We start from the raw sequence: 19794 nt of genomic DNA, 5'->3' as shown, positions 1-19794 counted from the left end.
ATCATCCAAGTACACATGGCAGATTTTGCCGATAAGGTGTCGTAGGGCAGAAGACATTCGACGTTGGTGTGCTGCCAGTGCGTTCCTCACCCCCATGGGCATCACTGTCCACTCGTACAGAAAACATTTCAGGGAAACGAGTCAAGACCTTCCGTTCGGACAACGGGGGGGAATTCTTAAGTGATGCCTTTACGAAAGATCTTGAAGATGCCGGGGTCCAACGTCAACGCTCTGCCCCATACGCTCATCAGCAAAATGGTAAGGCAGAGAGGGTGATGCGTACGATCGAAGGTCGTATGTATGCGATGTTGGACTTCGCGCGTTTGCCTCCGTCTCTCTGGGGTGAGGCTGCACTCACCGCGTGTTACTTGTTTAATCGCACGGAATCACGGGCTTTACCCCCGGGCAAGACGCCATACGAAATGTTGCACGGGAGCCAGCCTAATCTCAGTCATCTTCGCGTATTCGGTGCGCGTTGTTTCGCGTGGATTCCACCGGAGTTGCAGGAAAAACTGGGGCCGCGCTCGAGAAAGGCACTGTTCATGGGGTATCCGCCTGGCGTGAAAGCTTGGCGTTGCCGCGACGTTGTCACGGGCGGGTTCTTCAACTCCCGCGATGTCATATTCAACGAGAATCCTGCAGACGCACCGGACACCGACGAGGATGAGGACACTCCTACCGCATCCAAGGTAATAGCCCCCGTTCCACCATCCATCCCTCCTTCATCAACGGCCTCATCTGAACCTCCTCACACCGCGACACTTCGTCGTTCAGGTCGGATCCCCGTACCTACTGAACGCGGACACGCCTTGAGAGATCGTGTGGCAGCTGACAAGGCAAGGTTAGCACGTCAGCGTGAGCTTAGAGCCGCGCGAGTCAATGGTATCCCACCTTCTTCGGCGAACACTGACTCGTCGGATCCGCCCATCGTCACCACGCCAACGCCGATGCCAGGACCACCCACTCCTATTCCCACAGACCCTGACGCCATCTTGCCTGAGAGCGAGGAGGTGGGTTTCCCACAGGTCATTGCGAATCTCATCATCGTTGAGGTTGCATCCCTGGCGATTCGCAGCGACACACGACGTAATCCCCTCGCAAACGGTTATGACCTCGCCATCCCGTCCGCGACTTACGACGAAGCCATGCGACGCCCGGATAGTGACCATTGGCTAGCTGCAATGAGGAAAGAGATCAATCTGATGTCAGAAATGAATGTTTATGAGTTGATGCCCTTACCTGCGGAACGACGAGCGATCGGGTGTCGATGGGTGCTCGAGTTCAAAGAAGACTTGAAGGGGGGATCGGTCTTCAAAGCTAGGTTAGTTGCGCAGGGGTTCTCGCAGATTCCCGGCGTCGATTTTGGACGCACCTTTGCCCCCGTCGCCAAGTCCGCGTCAATCCGAGTGCTCGCAGCACATGCAGCAGCATGCGATTGGGAGCTAGATTGCTTCGACGCAAAGTGTGCGTTCCTGTGGGGCAAGCTACAGGAGAACGTTTACATGCGGCAGCCCCCTGGATTTGAGCGTGTTGGATCTGATGGCGCTCGCTTAGTCGCGCATCTCCTCTCCTCGTTGTACGGCCTAAAGCAGGCCGCGTATGATTGGTATGAACTCCTGCGCGAAGTACTCACTCACCTCGGCTTTCTTCGCTGCGACGCTGACTATGCGGTGTTTATTTTCGACCACGTCAATGGTGAGGGGGTGAGGGTAACATGCATCATTGCGTGGCATGTTGACGACGGACTTGCGGGGTCCAATAATCTGTCACAACCCAATAACGAATTAACGCTGGGCAGAGACTAGGACTCAAACAACAAGATAATCACAAAGAGGATAAGGCAGCAGGTACGTCTCGGATTGCTCACTAGGAGATACAAGACGTTTGAACTAAAGAACTACTGACTACAAGACACTACCTATATACACATATTGTAACTGAGATTGAAACTGAGTCTGAACTAACTACCAATCAAATAATAAGATGATATCGTACGATTCTATATATAACTATGATGTCATGACATGTGCCGCAGCAACCGTAAGGTTCTGGAACATTCTGTCAGGGTCGTTTGGAATAAAGTTTAGTCCGGCATATTCCGATAAGTCACGTGACTCGTTCATAGGTTCTTTAGGTAACTCTACAATAGACGCCGTTGTTGGGACATCTTCAACTATAAATACTTTCTTAGTAACAGGCGCTGTGACTGGGCGCTTAAAGGACTTAGAATTTAGGAACGTATAATGGTTTGTATTTGGAACTCGTGACATTACCCCCTCTCTAGGTTGAGCGTCATCGCGAAAGACATTTGGGCGGATAAAGTTTCGACGCCACTCCAAGAATTCTTGTGTTTCGAACACCGATTTGTTAATTTTGCGGGGATTCAATGCTTTCGGATTTTGCCGGTGAAATTCTTGAACTTTCAACCGTGCATTCTCGAGGTTTTCTTCAGGTTCCCATGTCGCTTCTTCTATCGGATATCCTTCCCACTCTACTAGGTATTGGAGTTTTGATCTGTGCAGTCTCGAGTCTAGGACTTTTCGTACTATCCATTCGGAATCGCCTTCTGATACGATCTCTGGCGGCGGACGATGATGTGGAGGTCTTTGGATTAAGGTCGAGGGGGAATGCGGGGTGAGTAATTCTACGTGGAATACTGGGTGGATCTGATATTTTGCTGGAAGTTTCAGGCGGTAATTTACATCACCCGTCTTCTCAAGCACTTCGAACGGACCAAGTCTTCGGTCGGAGAGTTTCTTATTCGGTCTTTTCTGATGAATATTCTTGGCATTGAGCCAGACCATGTCTCCCTTCTTGAACTGTGGTGCGTCTTTTACTCCTTTATCGTAGAATCTTTTCATCCGCTCACTAGCCATGCGCAGCATACTTTCTGCGTCTTCTTTCGCCTCTTTCATTACGTCCACTCGTTCATCAGCTGCAGGTACTTTGGAATTGGAAATCGGTGAAAAAGTAAACTCTGGATCGTATCCGTAGAGTACTTTGAATGGACTATGGCCAGTTACAGTGACGGAATTATTGTGAGCGAATTCTGCTAGTGGAAGCCAGTCTACCCAATCATTTTGGCGGTAAGACGTGAACATTCTCAAATATTGCTCGACTTCTTGATTTATTCTTTCCGTTTGTCCATCTGTCTGAGGATGATAAGCCGTTGACATGTTCCATTTTATGCCTAGGCGTCTCGACACTTGTCCCATAAACTTAGAGACGAATTGTGTTCCTCTGTCTGATATCACCTGTTTCGGAGTTCCATGGTGCTTCCATACGTTATCTAAGAAAAGTTTCGCGATTCCTCGAGCGTCAACTTCCTTTTTTGTAGGCATGATGTGCGTTTGTTTTGTGTATCGATCAACGACAACAAAAATAGAGTCGAACCCTTCACTTTTAGGCAAATCTACTATCAAATCACAAGTGATTGATTGCCAAGGTCCCGCTGGTATTTCGTTTGGTTTAAGCGGACCGTGTGGTTGTGTTGGGTGAATCTTCGTTGCTCTGCATCTATCACAGCCATCTACGTAATCGTGGACATACTTCGTCATTGAAGGCCACCAATAATTTCTGGAAATCAATTCTAAGGTTTTGGCTCGTCCTGGGTGTCCAGCCGGTGGAGAGTCGTGAAACAACTCTAGTATTTCTCGGCGGATCTCCTTATCGTTTGGAACGTAAACCAGTCCTCGGAATAACACCAATCCATCCTCAACATTCCATTCTTCAATCCCTCTGCGCAGTTGTACCGGTGCCGCTTTCAATGTTTCTAATGCTTTAGCGACTTCAGGTTCTCGTTCTGTACATTGCCTTATCCTTTTCAGCAATTGTTTTTCTCCTTGTATTAGAACTTGACCTCTTTTGGCAGCTTTTACGGTAAAAAACTCCGGTTTTAACAGAACGCGATCAGAATTATCGTTTTCTACCCCCCCTCTGTGGTCTTCTCTCCGAGATAGACGGTCTGCCTTATCGTTAACTACACCAGGCTTATGTTGGAGTGTAAATTCGTACTCCGCCAGGAATAAACTCCATCTGGCTTGCCTTCTTGTTAACTTTTGGCTCGTCATGAAATACTCGAGATTCTTGTGATCTGTCCAGATCTCCACATGGTGAGGCTTTCCCTGCACATAGTGCCTCCACTCCTCCAACGCTCGAATGATTGCTAATAATTCTTTGTCGTGAACGTCATAATTTCGTTCTGCATCGTTCATCGACTTCGAATAATAAGCTACGGGGTGCCACAAATCATCTTCCATTAGTTGAGATAAAACCGCTCCAGTTGCGTAATCAGAAGCATCGGTTTCTATTTTCATTTTCTTCTCAACATCTGGCATTACTAGAATCGGAGCTGTTGTGAACCTTGACTTCAGTTCATCAAACGCATCTTGTTGTTTCTCCGTCCAGTCCCATTTGACATCCTTCCGTAATAAATCATTCATTGGTCTGGCTATGTCCGAGAACCCGAAGATAAATCTTCTGTAGAAGTTGGCAAAACCCATAAATGCTTGGATATCTTTAACGCATTTAGGTGTAGGCCATTTCATAACTCCTTCTACTTTCACAGGGTCCATTCGAACACCACCCTTCTCCACAATCAACCCGAGGAACTCGACTTCCGACTGTTCGAAGCTACATTTTTCAGGCTTCAGATACAAGTCGTTCTCTTTTAGTCGTTTTAGTACCTCTCGTACAACCTTCCGGTGTTGCTCCTTATCGCCATTTGTGAACACGAGAATATCATCAATATAGACCACTACGGTTTTTCCATCAATTAAATCTCTGAATATCTCGTTCATCATTGTTTGAAACGTGGCAGGGGAGTTCGTCAACCCGAAGTACATTACGGTTGGTTCATGGTGACCAAACGGCGTTTTGAAGGCCGCCTTCCACTCGTCTCCTTCTTTCATGCGAATATTGTTATACCCCCATCGTACATCCATTTTAGAGTACATCGTGGCACCGGTTAAAGCATCAATTAAATCTTGAGATCTCGGTAGCGGATATGCATTTTTAACCGTCTTCTCATTGAGCTTTCTATAGTCCATTACCGGTCTTAGTTTGCCATCTTTCTTGGCCACAAAGAAGAAAGGCGCTGCCACTGGGGATTGTGACTCTCTAATACGTCCCAGTGCGGTTTCAGCTTTCAACCAATCTTTCAGAGTGTCCATCTCTTTAGGTGACAATGGGTAAGGTTTCGCATTTGGCGGGAGATCGCCATTATCCTTAAGATCTATCGCATGATCCCACTTTTTTCTTTCGGGGAAGCGTTTAGACTCTTCTTCTGAGAAAACTCCCAGGTAATCGTGAAGCCAATCGGGGACCATCTCTTCAACCGATTTCTTCACTTTTGTTGCTTCTTCTGCAACCTTCTGCTCTGTGGCAACCGAGGCTTTATACTTGATCCATTCTCCAGGATACTCTTCATCTTCTATTTCCTCGACCGTCGCCCTTTTCATCGCCATGTCTTCTTCGTCATCCTCTTCTGTGGGAATCAGATCTGGCACTTCTTCTGTCTTTTTTTGTTCTTTTCTTTTTTCTTTATTTTTTTGTCTTTGTTCTTTTTTCGTAATACATTTAATCGGGCATCGAGAAAGTGCAAATTGTCCAGCATTCCAGTCTATTTCCGGATTATGATATCTTAGCCAATCTATGCCGATAATAACATCATCGTTTCCTAGGTCCGTAACCATGAAGGCTGCTTCATCCTCAACATGATCACCGATCTTTAGACCTAGTTCTGCGAAGTGTGTCATTGATCCCGCGGCATTTAGCGAACCATCAATATTTTTAACCGGAATAGGTCTTAATAATTTACGACACCGGATCTCATTCTTTTTCACAAACTTTTCACTTATAAATAATGTTGATGCTCCACAGTCCACTAACGCTTTCACGTCTGCTTGTCGGTTCTTTCCTTTCAACGTAATCGGAATATAAAAATGCTCAGATTTGGATTTAATATATACTTCTGATACATCCGAAAACGTAGATAGAATGGAGAAACGATTGTTCGGGTCTAAGTTCGCAGACTTTGACTTTGACCCCTCTAAAAACCCTTGCCTTCTTTGCTAGCAGTCCAGTCTTTGAACCACTGCGGCATTGAGTTTTCTTCTTTTGGCACTGTAGTAGCCTTCACCTGCACTTTTGGCGCGACTGCGTCTTTGCAGTTTCTTGCCATATGGCCTTCTCCTCCACAGCGGTAGCATTTGAAAGATCCAGTCTTTCCTTGGGGCTTGGGGGCCCACTTCTGCTTTCCGGAGTCGACGTCCATGGCGTCACTTTCCCTACTTGGACCAGCTCTAGACTCTTGGCTTCTGGGACCTCCTTGTTTCGGAGTCCACCATGTAGTCTTCTTTTTGTCCGCATCTAGCTCTTCAAAATTGCGCCCAATTTGGATCGCGTGTTCCACCAGTTTCTTCATGGTGTCTTTGTCCTTATAAGGGACATGTGCGAGCTGTATCTTGACACGGTCTTGAAGTCCATTTCTGAACTTTTGTCGCTGATCGTAGTCGGAAAATGAAGTGTGTGCAGCCTTTTGTCTGAAAGCGGCTGCGTACTCTGGGACTGACGAAGATCCTTGTTTGAGAGAATCCAAGTCTCTGATCGCCTTCCCTTCTTGATCTTCTTGCTTCCACATAGCAGAGAAGTCTTCATCGAGCTTGTCCATGGTAAGTTTTCCTTGCGCATGCTCCTCGATGTATTTTTGCGCCCACTTCCCAGCCGTCCCCTTCATGAACGATAGCATGACCGAAATTCTTTGTTTTTCGGTGATGTTAGGCCATTGCGTTTGGTACAGGCAGATTTGAGCAACCCAGGTTTGTGCGTCTATGGAGTCCTTCTCTCCAGTGAAGTCTGTAGGTTTGGCGAATTTAATGTTGGCGGCTGAATTTCCCATCATCGTAGCCCCCGCTGTTCCGAATGATGGTTGTGATGCGGCTCTCTTGACCGATTCATCCTCCTGTGCTTTCAAGCGTAGTTCCAGGTCTCCATTTTTAGTGGCTAATTCCTGGTTCTTTTGCTCTAGTTCTGCTATTTTCTGCAGAAGGATGTTACTGGTAGCCGAGATCTGATCTTGCACATATTGCAAGAACCATTGCTCCTGAGTTTGCGCTGGTTGCGTTGGTTGAGAAGACATAGTACCAGTTGTGTTCTGGAACCCGATTTACTGATGTCTTTGAAGAGCTGCTCGTAAGGGCTCTTCCGAAAGGGAATGATGATGAAAAGAAGAAAGTTATGTAACGGAAAACTGAGCGGTCCCCGATATCTGATCGGATCTACCACTGGCTCAGGGTCAAGGGGTTCTGGTAAAATCCCACACTGACGCTTCCTTAATACTGACTAAGAAAAGGATACGTAAACTATACTCGATCGAGTGGGAAAAACTAGGGACAATGCAATCTCCGTTTTGAGGGTACAAGCCTAGGACAAGTTATCACTCTTCCAGCCGAAGCTTACAAGTGCGAGTCTCACTAGGGTATGTCTCTAAATCCTCGTAGGTCGAAAGCACGGTTTGTCGTCTAGACAGTTCCGCTATTGACTCGAAACGAATGCCTACGTGCGTGATGAAAAAGGATAGGTAAAAAAGAAACTATAGTAACGTTGAGCAGGCAGGGTTTTGGGCCAGCACTCAAAGTTGCAGCGAGACGCCTAATGTCGTCAACACCTCCGTATACTGGCGGCTGTGGTAAGACAGGGCCTGGTATAGGACTACTAACTAATAAAGCGGATAGGTATGAAATGCGCTCAAATGAGCAAAGGATGATAAAATGGGTCTCGGTTGTTTAGACCGGGCAAAGAGTAAACGGCTTTGTTTGAATGTCAATATGGAAAGACTTCCAATATGAACAAGCAAAGAAAGATATGTGCGAGAGTGTAACGCGAGAGTCGGAGTCTCCTATAGTTCAAACCTAATGTCACAACCCAATAACGAATTAACGCTGGGCAGAGACTAGGACTCAAACAACAAGATAATCACAAAGAGGATAAGGCAGCAGGTACGTCTCGGATTGCTCACTAGGAGATACAAGACGTTTGAACTAAAGAACTACTGACTACAAGACACTACCTATATACACATATTGTAACTGAGATTGAAACTGAGTCTGAACTAACTACCAATCAAATAATAAGATGATATCGTACGATTCTATATATAACTATGATGTCATGACATGTGCCGCAGCAACCGTAAGGTTCTGGAACATTCTGTCAGGGTCGTTTGGAATAAAGTTTAGTCCGGCATATTCCGATAAGTCACGTGACTCGTTCATAGGTTCTTTAGGTAACTCTACAATAGACGCCGTTGTTGGGACATCTTCAACTATAAATACTTTCTTAGTAACAGGCGCTGTGACTGGGCGCTTAAAGGACTTAGAATTTAGGAACGTATAATGGTTTGTATTTGGAACTCGTGACATAATCGTGCGTTCCTTGACTGTACCAAAGCGCAGATTGCCGAGCGTTTTGGTATCACCGATCTCGGTGCAGTCTCTAAGTACCTCGGCATTCAGTTCATCCGCGAGCGTAAGACGCGCGAACTGTGGATGCATCAAGAAGACTACATCTTGCACTTACTTGAGGAACACGGAATGACTGCCTGCAACCCCGTATCATTGCCAATGGACCCCGTTTTTCCTTTCGGTCGTCCAAACGATGCCTTTCCCCACGTCGAGGATCTGCCTACAGCATTTCGCAAGCTCATCGGCGAGCTTCTCTACCTCGCAATGTACACGCGGCCAGACATCGCCTTGGCCATGATGCGACTTGCGCAACACAACTCGAAACCCGAGCCTAGGCACTACGCAGCCGCCAAACACATCCTGCGTTATCTTGCAGGCACAGTGACCTTGCGCGTGCACTATGGGGGAGCTGGAAACAACGCTGCCCTTCGTGGCTTCTCGGATTCCGATTGGGCCTCCTGTCCGGAAGATCGTGTGTCGATTTCCGGATATGTGTGGTTCCTAAACGGTGGTCCTGTGTCGCACTCGGCCAAGAAGCAAACGACGCAAGCGTTGTCATCGACTGAAGCAGAGTACATGGCGCTCACCGCAGCAGTGCAGGACGGGCTATGGCTCAAATCTCTGTTCCAATGTCTTAACTTCCCTCTGCCCTTGCCCCTACAACTCTTCGCAGATAATGCTGGCGCGATAGCTCTGTCGAAAGAAGCCGCAAATCACATCCGAACGAAGCATATCGATCTTCGGTACCACTTTATCAGACGACATATTGAGGAGGGTATAATAACGCCAATATGGCTTTCAACTCACCAAAATACAGCCGACATATTCACAAAAGCTCTTCCGCGTCCGGCCTTTGTCTTGCATCGTTCGGGGCTGGCGCTCGTTTCACGTTGAATGCCTCGTTGAGGGGGTGTGTTGGAATCTACTTCGTCATCGCTTCTCTACTTCGTCATCATTTCCTTTCTCGTACTATGGCATCCCGGACTCTGTAACATAGTTTATAATCTCGCCTTCCCTCTTAGTTTACACCTCAGCGTTTCTACTCAACACGCTGAGGTACGTATCACGCCGTCTCTACGTTTTGTCCCTTTCTCATTGTGTTCGTACTATAGACTTGTCCTTTCAGGTATTATGAATGTTATAGCGTTTCTACTCAACACGCTGAGACTTGTCCTTTCAGTCCAACGTCCTACAACAGGTTGTCTCAAGAATGCTTTAATCAACAAGGTGGGAAGACGCACAGAATTGATCATATGCCAATATGCACGAACACTATGCGCTGGTCCAAAGGCATTGTATTGTCCGTGTCGCAAGCCAACGACTGGACCGCTCGGTGCAGGGCCCAGGCAGCTCGTTTGGAGTTCATTGGGCCATCCCCACAAAAGTTTTTGTAGAATGCTTCTACTAAGCGTTGCACGGTACTATCAGTGACCTTCCACAATGTCCCCACGACGCTGTTGACCCCAGCAAATTGCAGGCCGGCTGCTAGGTGTATCACTTCATCGGGCGTACTAACGACACCGACCGCGGTTTCACAGGCAGAAAGAAATGCAAATTCATGCCGGGACAGATCCATCTTTGTGATATCGAGGAGCAAAAGCCGCTGGTCGCGCATGAGAAAGGCCGACTTGAAGGGTTCGTCAATTTGCTGTGTCCCATGACACGCGAGATGGAGCCAAGTATTATCTCGCAATGCGCGCAGTGCTCTCGATTTCGTGGCATCAGTACTGGTTATCTTGGAGAAAGAAACAGTTGGGGGAGGGGGCAAAAGTCTTCGCACCAATTCCAGCTCAGGCTCGACAGCATCCAAAGTGAATAAAGCACCAGCTGGGCAATCCTGACCGATAGCAACGAAGGGCACCGACGGGGACTTATTATGACTTCCGCGAGCCTTGATCAGCGCGGTGAGCGAGGGCGTGTATGAAGAGATATACCGCTGCGAGACGGACTTTCCCTTTGCCCTATACTCGCCAGCAGCATGCAACAGCAAGAAATTGAATAGAGACGTCGGGCACCACCATATTCGGGAACCTCGTCGTGCAAATACATCCAGATTCTCGACCACTGGACAGACGACGACATCCCACAACTCTCTCAAAGCTTTTGTCAGCGCTGTTTGCTTCCCATTAGCATCGGCCTCTTTTCGAACTGCCTGCTGGAGTGCGAGCACCAATTTGGCGAGTTTCAGCAAATCGGTAGGGAGTTGAATGTTAGCTGGGGGTTGCTTGTGCGGGATGATGATGGCGTGGCAGGACAACTGGCTTGCGATAAGCACGATGATAGGCCCATCACGAGCTGCATCTTGAAGCTCAGAGAATAATGGGGGAAGGAGGAAGCGAGAGAAACCCTCAATCTTCCGGATCTCTTCTACAACTCTATTCCAGTCCTCTACTAGACGTCTATACCGAGTTTCTTCTGCTTCCACATTGACTATTGGAGTCCCTTCTGAATAGTTCGCAGGAGGTTTATCGAGGAGGGTGCTGAGGTCTCTGAACCTCTTCATTAGGGCTACTGCATGGTCGCCGTGAGTATGGAGGCTCTCAAGAGGGGTACGGAGTCGTGTCATCTGGGTCCAGATGATGGTCCTGCCTTGTTCCAACAATTCAACAGCGCGACACACATCGCCACTACCAAGAGCACACAACGCAGCATCAACGGCAAGTGTACTTGGGAAGTCCTTCATGATATTGTGACGAGACGATACAGAAGCCGTCTTAGACATGTAAGCATCCAGAAGTTGCATGGAAGTCGCATAAGCCTTCAGTTGAGTACCATGCCTGTGTTGATCAGCACGACGAACCCAAAGTAGACTTGCTCGCAGGCGGGATAGCAAGCCTCCAGAGACAACGTTTGCTGCTGCCTTGAGATGATGCATGGCAGCATCCAGACTATCGGTATCTTCACCTGCGCCGGTGTCGTCAAGGCCTGAACGATGGAACGACAGATAGACCTCAGCTAGCGACTGATGGGATAGTAATTGACCAGGATCATGTTGTGTCAACAGAGTCAATGCACAGCGTAGGCTCTCTCGTGACTCGTCGAGGTCTTCTCTATTGTGTTGGTGGTGAAAGCGGGTGAAGAGTTGGGTTGCGAGGTTATGCAATGACCTGGACCGATCTGTGTGACTAAGAGGACATAAGGCCAATGCTTCCCTCTGAAGCGCAACAGCCTGATTCAAATCTTCGTCGTTGCCTCGGTGATCAAAGCGGGAGGAGAGCCGAAGCGTGAGGTTATTTAAGGACACGGACCGACCTGTGTGACCGACCGGGCGCAAGGCCAGCGCTTCCCTGTAAAGTGGGATAGCCTGATCCAAATCTTCATCGTCGCCTCGGTGCTCAAAGCGGGAAGAGAGTTGAGACGCGAGGTTATCTAATGACATGGACCGATCTGTGTGACCGACTGGACGCAATGCCAGCGCTTCCCTGTGAAGTGCGATAGCCCGATCCAAGTCTTCGTCGTTGCCTCGATGCTCAAAGCGGGAGGAGAGTTGATTCGCAAGGTTATTTAATAACATGGACCGATCTGTGTGACCAACCGGGCACAAGGCCAGCGCGTCCCTGTAAAGTGCGATAGCCTGATCCAAGTCTTCATCATTGCCTCGGTGATCAAAGCGGGAGGAGAGTTGAGTCGCGAGGTTACTTAATGACTTGAACCGACCTGTGTGACCGACCGGGCACAAGGCCAGCGCTTCCGTCTGAAGTGCGATAGCCTGATCCAAGTCTTCGTCATTGCCTCGGTGCTCAAAGCGGGAGGAGAGTCGAAGCGCGAGGTTATTTAACGACATGGACCGATCTGTGTGACCGACCGGGCGCAAGACCAGTGCGTCCCTGTAAAGTGCGATAGCCTGATCTAAGTCTTCATTGTTGCCTCGGTGGTGGAAGCGGAAGGAGAGCTGATTCGCGAGGTTATTTAATGACATGGACCGATTTGTGTGACCAACTGGGCGCAAGGCCAGCGCTTCCCTGTGAAGTGTGATAGCCTGATCCAAGTCTTCGTCGTTGCCTCGGTGGTTAAAGCGGGAGGAGAGTTGATTCGCGAGGTTATTTAATGACATGGACCGATCTGTGTGACCGACCGGGCGCAAGGCCAGCGCTTCCCTGTGAAGTGCGATAGCCCGATCTAAGTCTTCGCTGTTGCCTCGGTGGTCGAAGCGGGAGGAGAGTTGAGTCGCGAGGTTACATAATGACGCGGACCGATCTGTGTGACCGACCGGGCGCAAGGCCAGCGCTTCCCTGTGAAGTGCGATAGCCCGATCTAAGTCTTCGCCGTTGCCTCGGTGGTCGAAGCGGGAGGAGAGTTGAGTCGCGAGGTTACATAATGACGCGGACCGATCTGTGTGACCGACCGGGCACAAGGCCAGCGCTTCCTTGTAAAGTGCGATGGCTTGATCTAAGTCTTCGTCGTTGCCTCGGTGGTCAAAGCGGGAGGAGAGTCGAAGCGCGAGGTTATTTAATGACATGGACCGACCTGTGTGGCCGACCGGGCGTAAGGCCAGTGCTTCCGTCTGAAGTGCGATAGCCTGATCCAAGTCTTTGCCGTTGCCTCGGTGGTCGAAGCGAGAGGAGAGTTGAGTCGCAAGGTTATTTAATGACATGGACCGATCTGTATGACCGACTGGGCACAAGGCCAGAGCATCCCTGTAAAGTGCGATAGACTGATCCAAATCTTCGTTGTTACCTCGGTGGTCAAAGCGGGAGGAGAGTTGATTGGCGAGGTTATTTAATGACTTGGACCAATCTATGTGACCGACCGAGCGCAAGGTCAGTGCTTCCTTGTGAAGTGCGATAGCCTGATCCAAGTCTTCGTCGTTGCCTCGGTGGTCAAAGCAGGAGGATAGTTTATTCGCGAGGTTATTTAATAACTTGGACCGACCTGTGTGACCGACCGGGCACAAGGCCAGCGCTTCCGTCTGAAGTGCGATAGCCTGATCCAAGTCTTCGTCATTACCTCGGTGGTGGAAGCAGAAGGAGAGCTGAGTGGCGAGATTACTTAATGACTCAAACCGACATGTGTGGCCGACTGGGCGCAAGGCCAGCGCTTCCGTCTGAAGTGCGATAGCCTGATCCAAATCTTCATCATTGCCTCGGTGGTGGAAGCGGAAAGAGAGCTGAGTGGCGAGATTACTTAATGACCCGGACCGATCTGTGTGGCCGACCGGGCGCAAGGCCAGCGCTTCTATCTGAAGTGCAATGGCCTGATCCAAATCTTTGTCATTGCCTCGACGCTCGAAGCGAGTTTGCAACATTAAAGCCAGATTGACTAGCAATTGACCTCGGTCAGTATGTCCGGTGTTGTAGTATCCCAGCGCATCATAATGAAGGGATATCACTTCATCTAAGGCACACGGTTCATCTCTCTGCAAACACCACTCTGCTCGATGAACAAGTTGATTCGGCGATAACGGAAGCATGGATGGGGCAGGCTGCTCCCGCTGAAGATCATTTGCATCCGTGCATCCACGCAGAGCGGATGTTTCGATTACCATCACAGCTACCCTGCAGAGATGGCTGTTGGCGTGGCAGACATTAAGTACCTCGCTCAGTAACTCTTCAGCCGTATGAGCATCTGTTGGAAATCCCTGTTTCACAAAGCGAGAGAGTAGAGAAATGGCAAGATGGAGTTGGGTGGTGGGTCGGTCTGGATGACCAGTAGGACGCAAATCAAGTGCGTCTTGAAAAAGAGAGATGGGTATGTCGAAGTCGAGATAAGCGTTAGCTTGGCAATTAATAAACTTTGCGGTGGCTAGATTAAACAGTGCCGCAGGGCGGTAGGAGTGATCCGCGGGACAGAGATCCAAGGCCCGTTCGAAGTGATTTACGGATTGGTCCAGATCCGTACTGTTCTGCGTCCTGCGATATCGTGCGAGAAGACGATGACCGGCATCTGTACTCAGTGCTAACGCATCCATATCGTGAGATGTAAGCTACACGTTACAGCAATCAGCATCAGAATGCCAGACTGCATTGATCACTCACGATAGTAAGGGAACGAAGAACTCCGCCGTCGTTTTGATCAGAAAGTCCTTGCCCCACCGTCATGAACAGTGAAGTACAAGCGGATACGACGTCCTCCTGCCTTGACTGAAAGATTATGGCTATAATACTTGTTAGCATCCATGAGGCGTTATGTGCAATAGACATAGACAATACTGACGATGCGACCTTTCGCTGCGATCCAGTAATTCTCCGACGGAGATCTCGAATGTGCGGAGGAGTTCTCCGTGACAGAGCATAGGACCTAATTCAAATGAGGCATACACGCTGACCCGAACTTTAGAAGATGGATCGCACGGCCTCGAGTCTTTTTCAACACCTGCAAGACAGACGGGGTTAAGGACCACTTACAGAAGAATGCGCTCGTGCCATTCGACGACAACCTGGTCTACGTGTATAGATGTATTGCTTGTCTGGTATTCAGCACCGTCAGCCTTGACCACCGCATGAAAGCCAGCGGGGATTCGTCGAAGACCAAGAGCGAGATCAGTTGCGCGAATAGCTTGAGGGAAATCGTCAATACGAGCTGAGCGGAGACAGATAACACATACAAGTAATGACGACTTGTTGCACTCCACCGAGGTGTATCTCTCCTGCGCCCTGGGTGTGTCCTGGGTAGCTTGGCTCCTCACTGAACAATACGCACTTGTCAGGCATTTAGATCACCAGTGCTTCATATACACACTTGTCTTGTTTTTGTCTAAAACATGCAAGATTGAGCCCATACCTGCGCTATACAACACAATGACCTACGATTGTGCACCTTTTGATACCTTTGTCTTGTTGTCGTCATGATTGCCTGACGACTTACGCTCACGTTTTTCTTTTTTGAAGGGCTCGGTACTGAGAGTATATTCCTCTACCGGAGAAGTCGGGGAAGTTTTACGCGATGATGCTGAAGAAAAGTCTGAATCAGAGTCTGATTCTGATGAGCTTGAAGACTCGAAGCTAACACGCCGGCGATGGGCCATAATGATGGCTGAGGGATGAATTCAAATTAACACTTGAGTGAGATGTGTGTACTGGAGGTTACAAAATACTGCAGTACCTGTAGAGTCCTAATGGATTATAAAAGAGGGAGCCACAGCATGCACATGGTCCATCTACTTGAACGTGCAAATTCGACAGAACAGAAGCAACTCGCAGGATATCGAGCCACCCATAGCCTCATTTCAACAGTGGGCGTTAGGGTTGTACAGCAGAGGCACGTTGTAAGAGCGAGATATTGATTAAAGCAACCGAAATAAGAAGGCCGCAAGGCCCCTAAAGAAGAGCAGGGCACTCCACTATTGCGAAGGCGCACTGCCTGGATATGGCCGTCCATCCTAACAGACAACATGTTGTGTGAGAACGCATGTCGGAGCCGGCCGGCCAATTATGTAATAGAAGTTCGTCAAAACCTAATACTACATGGTCACCCTGCACAATGAGCCCCGTAACCATTCGTCGCTTATCAGGGAGCACTGCGACTGCGTTTACGGGCTCTTGATGATCTTCAAAAACTTGAAGGGCGTTGGACATGTGCTGTGACATCTTATAGGCACGGTCGAGGAGGAATCGTGAGTATCTTTTCCTAAGGTGCAGAGGTGCGAGTATCGTAGGCACGAGACATTTTGCCATCACCGTTGCAGCAAGGATGTCCTTGTTGTCATAACCGCCTTCCTCGGTCGTACACCCTCCCACTGCTTCTGCACTGCGTACATGCGTCCGACTCTCCACAATTTCTAGAATGTATCCTTCGCATTTGATTGCGATAGTGCAGTTGCTCTATCCAGGCCTTCGAATACTATTTATCCTGGATGGCCTAGTGAGCATTGTGCTGTCTTGTGTTTAGCAGCCACTCCAGCCCATCGTCATATAACCTACTTGAGCGCAGGCACATATATCACCTGTTCGCCCCACCGACTCCCAAGATTTGTGTGCGCCGGATGGAGCCAAAATTCTCTCTTATCCGGTCTCAAGCTCTTGACTATTTCTGCGACAACGGAGTTTTCGCTTTCATATCTATGTTTTATCCAAGACTTATGCGATCACCTTTCCTAACAGCGTTCACAACCCTGCTTCTAGTGGTATGCTCATGGTTCACATCAGGTTCTAGCTTCGCAACTCCAGGTTCAACTGGTTCGACTTTTCTCGTTCGTTAATCCCTTCTTAAACCCATCCTCATTGGAATCCTACACTATAGAACTAGTGGGTAACACGGTCATCGATGTTACTAATCAGTAGTGAAAAGGATTCGACTACGTTGGTCCAGATTTGAAGTGCTCCCCAACAAGTAACGCCTTGACCTCTACGCTACTTAATAACTACATTGGTTGTAAGATACAAATAAATTGAGATGTAAGAATATAACTTATAAGCCAAAAAAACAGACCACTAAACATCCAAAAATATTCCGGAGAAATACTTCTTCACGCCTTCTGTACCATGTACGATCGCCCCGATCACTCCGTCCGGTCGTATCACAAACACCCTCGTCTGGCCAACTTCCACGAGGTAAGCCGAATGAGCATAGCCCTCCTGATCAACAAAAACGAGATCAGCAGGGGATGCAACAGACGTCCCTGATGCGGATGAAGGCAGAACGACTGCCGATCGCACAACGCTTGTGTCATATGCCTCCAGCGCACCCAAAATCGGGGCAGCATCTGCATGGCTCGGTGCGAACACAAGTACGGTGTGATACCAGGGTCTGTAGAGACTAAAAAGTGTCTTCACGTCGGATTTTCCACCTCCCACCTGGACCAGATTTGGTGCATCAGGTGCCCGGTCTCCAGCCTCTAAATGTTCCTCGTCAAGCTCCCCGTACGCATTGATAGGCTTCCCTGGAATTGCAAACTCGTCGAGAACGATGTCGCTGAATCGGTAATTGATCCCAAGCATGAAAAGGATAGGGCTTCGTACTGCGGTCATGCTGCCCGTCTGTACTACACGGTTCAGAATCGTGGTGGTCATCTCAAGCATCTCGGAGATCACAGGCAGACGCTCGGCATTATACGTCTCAAGAAGAGACTTGTCGGCGAGGCCTTTCTCGACGAGCGCAAGTTTCCAACCTAGATTGAACTGGTATACGGTCAGTGGTGTCATAATACGTACTGCAATTGCAAGACTTACAGCATCTTGTATACTTGAATTGAGTCCCTATTCATAGATGTATGAGTAGGCATTGGAATTCGATCAGAAGGCACACACCTGACCACCGGTTGGACTGTGGACGCTGAAACGTGCCAGAATCAGTTTGGCAAGAAAGCGCTCAAAGATAGACATACTGAGCAGCATCTACGTAGACTTCCATCAGCACAAGTACATCATTCAAAGATAGAACCACATACCCCCCGCAACAAAAACTCGGCCCTTGCTGAACTTGTTTACCATGCGGATGTTGGCCCTAAAGTAAAAAAAAATGAACATTTAAAACGCATCTGTGCAACACGATAAAACACACCTGAACTCGCTCACCCAGACGAGCTTGTTGAACGTAATCTCAGTAGGTATCACTGATGTGATAGTCTCGAAGATCAGCTCCTCGCTCTGAGCGACCCTTGTCGTGTCTAGATCATTGTCCATGATGACAAATTGCCAGCCATCCTCGCCAATTTCGTCTGTTGGACGCAATGAGACGCTGTGCAGCGTCAATATACACATCCGCAACCTTTAAGAGCAGAGACTGGACATACCCTCGCTTAAAGGTCCCAAACCGGTGCCAATACTTTCAAGACAATATAAGGAGCACTCCTTCATGGAGCAAGTAGAAATTGGACGCACCACTCTGTCAAGACCAACGCCATGTAAACGAATATCTCCCATGACCATTCGGATATCGTCTCTAGTCTCGCCTAAGAATGTAAGCCCAAGCTGTTTGCGCACTATGCCTGCAAACCATAACTCAGTACTCAGACTTATCCTCCAGCATTTGGATTTGATCGCAACTCACCTTTAGCACCATCAGCGCCAACAATCCACTTGGTATCGAAAATCTCCAATATGCCGTTCTTTGCTAGAACAGCCGTGACACCTTCATCGGACTGCTCAAACGAACGCAGTTCGGTGCCCATCTCGATAGAGCACGAGAAATTCTCTAGGTGACGTCGCAGAATCACATCTAAGAGTTGTTGACCTATTAGCTTTGGAGTGTGCTAAAGTACAAAAAAATCGTGATTCATCAGCATAGCTGCTTGAGAGGCGATGCCGGAAGGTTCTGCATGATACGTACGAATGGTATCGCAGGGGTAGGTTCCGCATGGGGTATCATCAACGATTCTATCGCGACTTCCATTGTCCCGGGCTTGTAGGAACGGTGTGTGGAAACGGGTTTCGCCAACTCGTTGACTTCTGGAACATTCAGAAAGTTGAAGAGTTCGAAGGAGCGTGGCTAGATCATGCATCAAATGAGACTAGGAAATTAGAGAAGTGGTTTCATGACACACCCAGATTCCAGGACCACGCTGTCCGATTCGAGGGTTGGGATCTTTGTCAATGATACGAACTGGTATGCCGTTCTGGAGGAGGGTTAACGCTGCTACCAGACCTGCTGGCCCAGCGCCTACCTAAGAAAGAGGAACTAAGCTGAGGGGCAACCATCCATGATATGCGGTTCACTTACGACTAGCACGGGAGGACGAGTAGAATTCATGCGTAGAGTTCAGATCAGAATCATTATAATAATGAACATTCACGTCTTATAATATAGGGGACAGCCGGTAACCATACGTCCAACTTGCTGTGCATCCCGTATCAGTGCCGCAGCTGATAGAAAGGAACCGCCGGCGTTACATCCCAGAAACGTGGTGAGGCTTACTAAGCTACAGACTTTCAAATTTCAACTTCGTCACAACATCATGATAGTACGTACTACGTACTAGCTACTGGATGGTCTATCTCTACTGCATTCCTTCAGATTTCACTTCTCTCTGCCTTTGTATATATCTCATTGCTACCGCTGCTTCATCTTACTCTCGTTGTCCCTGCTTTGATGTCATTTCCACCACTTCAACAACCATTCGATGACACCCGCGTGCACCTTGAATTCCACTTGTATGCCTAGTTGCTGCTCGCTTGTAAACCTATCTACTTTTGTAGATCCTGATTGAATTCACTACCCTTTTGTTGCTCAATGCCTACAAAACCTTAACGTCCCTTCATGAAAAGCCTATCGAAAGTCTTGCATCTCCCTCTCCAAACTCTTTGCCAACGCATTCCCCAATGAACTCAGTCACGACCTTCAAACTATTTCCCACAACAACCAACCATTTCTCTCGCTTCCCCAGTGCACCAGTAAGTGTGCTGAATGATTATGTAGATCTATGGTGCTCCCTTCGGCAATGGGCTATGGCCGATCA

The 19794-nt window shown here is 48.5% G+C and overlaps 2 protein-coding genes across 2 annotated transcripts; both read right to left on the bottom strand.

Annotated features, from left to right (window-relative positions):
• Positions 1 to 9711: 9711 nt before the first annotated feature.
• Positions 9712 to 13707, bottom strand: HD556DRAFT_1230823 (CHAT domain-containing protein; the record flags this gene model as incomplete). Its single annotated transcript, XM_041297376.1, has 2 exons — positions 9712 to 11315; positions 11598 to 13707. The coding sequence occupies 2 exons, from the start codon at positions 13705 to 13707 to the stop codon at positions 9712 to 9714; spliced, it is 3714 nt and encodes a 1237-aa protein (XP_041164093.1).
• A 3008-nt stretch (positions 13708 to 16715) lies between these two features.
• On the bottom strand, positions 16716 to 19233 carry HD556DRAFT_72800 (FAD binding domain-containing protein). Its single transcript, XM_041311441.1, has 12 exons — positions 19059 to 19233; positions 18883 to 19002; positions 18669 to 18827; positions 18390 to 18591; positions 18221 to 18327; positions 18133 to 18164; positions 17901 to 18077; positions 17788 to 17843; positions 17725 to 17734; positions 17648 to 17672; positions 17570 to 17596; positions 16716 to 17518 (listed from the first exon to the last, which is right to left on the bottom strand). Exons 1-12 carry the CDS (start codon positions 19086 to 19088, stop codon positions 16832 to 16834), a joined length of 1632 nt encoding a protein of 543 aa, XP_041164092.1. The 5' UTR covers positions 19089 to 19233; the 3' UTR covers positions 16716 to 16831.
• Positions 19234 to 19794: the final 561 nt, after the last annotated feature.

Source organism: Suillus plorans, assembly GCF_016647745.1.
Source record: "Suillus plorans strain S12 chromosome Unknown HD556scaffold_10, whole genome shotgun sequence".
NCBI classification, from domain to species: domain Eukaryota; kingdom Fungi; phylum Basidiomycota; class Agaricomycetes; order Boletales; family Suillaceae; genus Suillus; species Suillus plorans.
The sequence above is the reverse complement of the archived record's forward strand: the minus strand, read 5'-3'. Positions and strand labels throughout refer to the sequence as shown.

Excerpts from the sequence above, each read along its gene's own strand:
- HD556DRAFT_72800 (XM_041311441.1), bottom strand. The coding sequence starts at position 19,088 with ATGAATTCTACTCGTCCTCCCGTGCTAGTC. Across the intron at positions 18,828-18,882 it reads AGCGTGGTCCTGGAATCTGG|CCACGCTCCTTCGAACTCTT; the intron begins GTGTGTCATGAA and ends TGCATGATCTAG. Across the intron at positions 18,592-18,668 it reads CTACCCCTGCGATACCATTC|CACACTCCAAAGCTAATAGG; the intron begins GTACGTATCATG and ends TTTGTACTTTAG.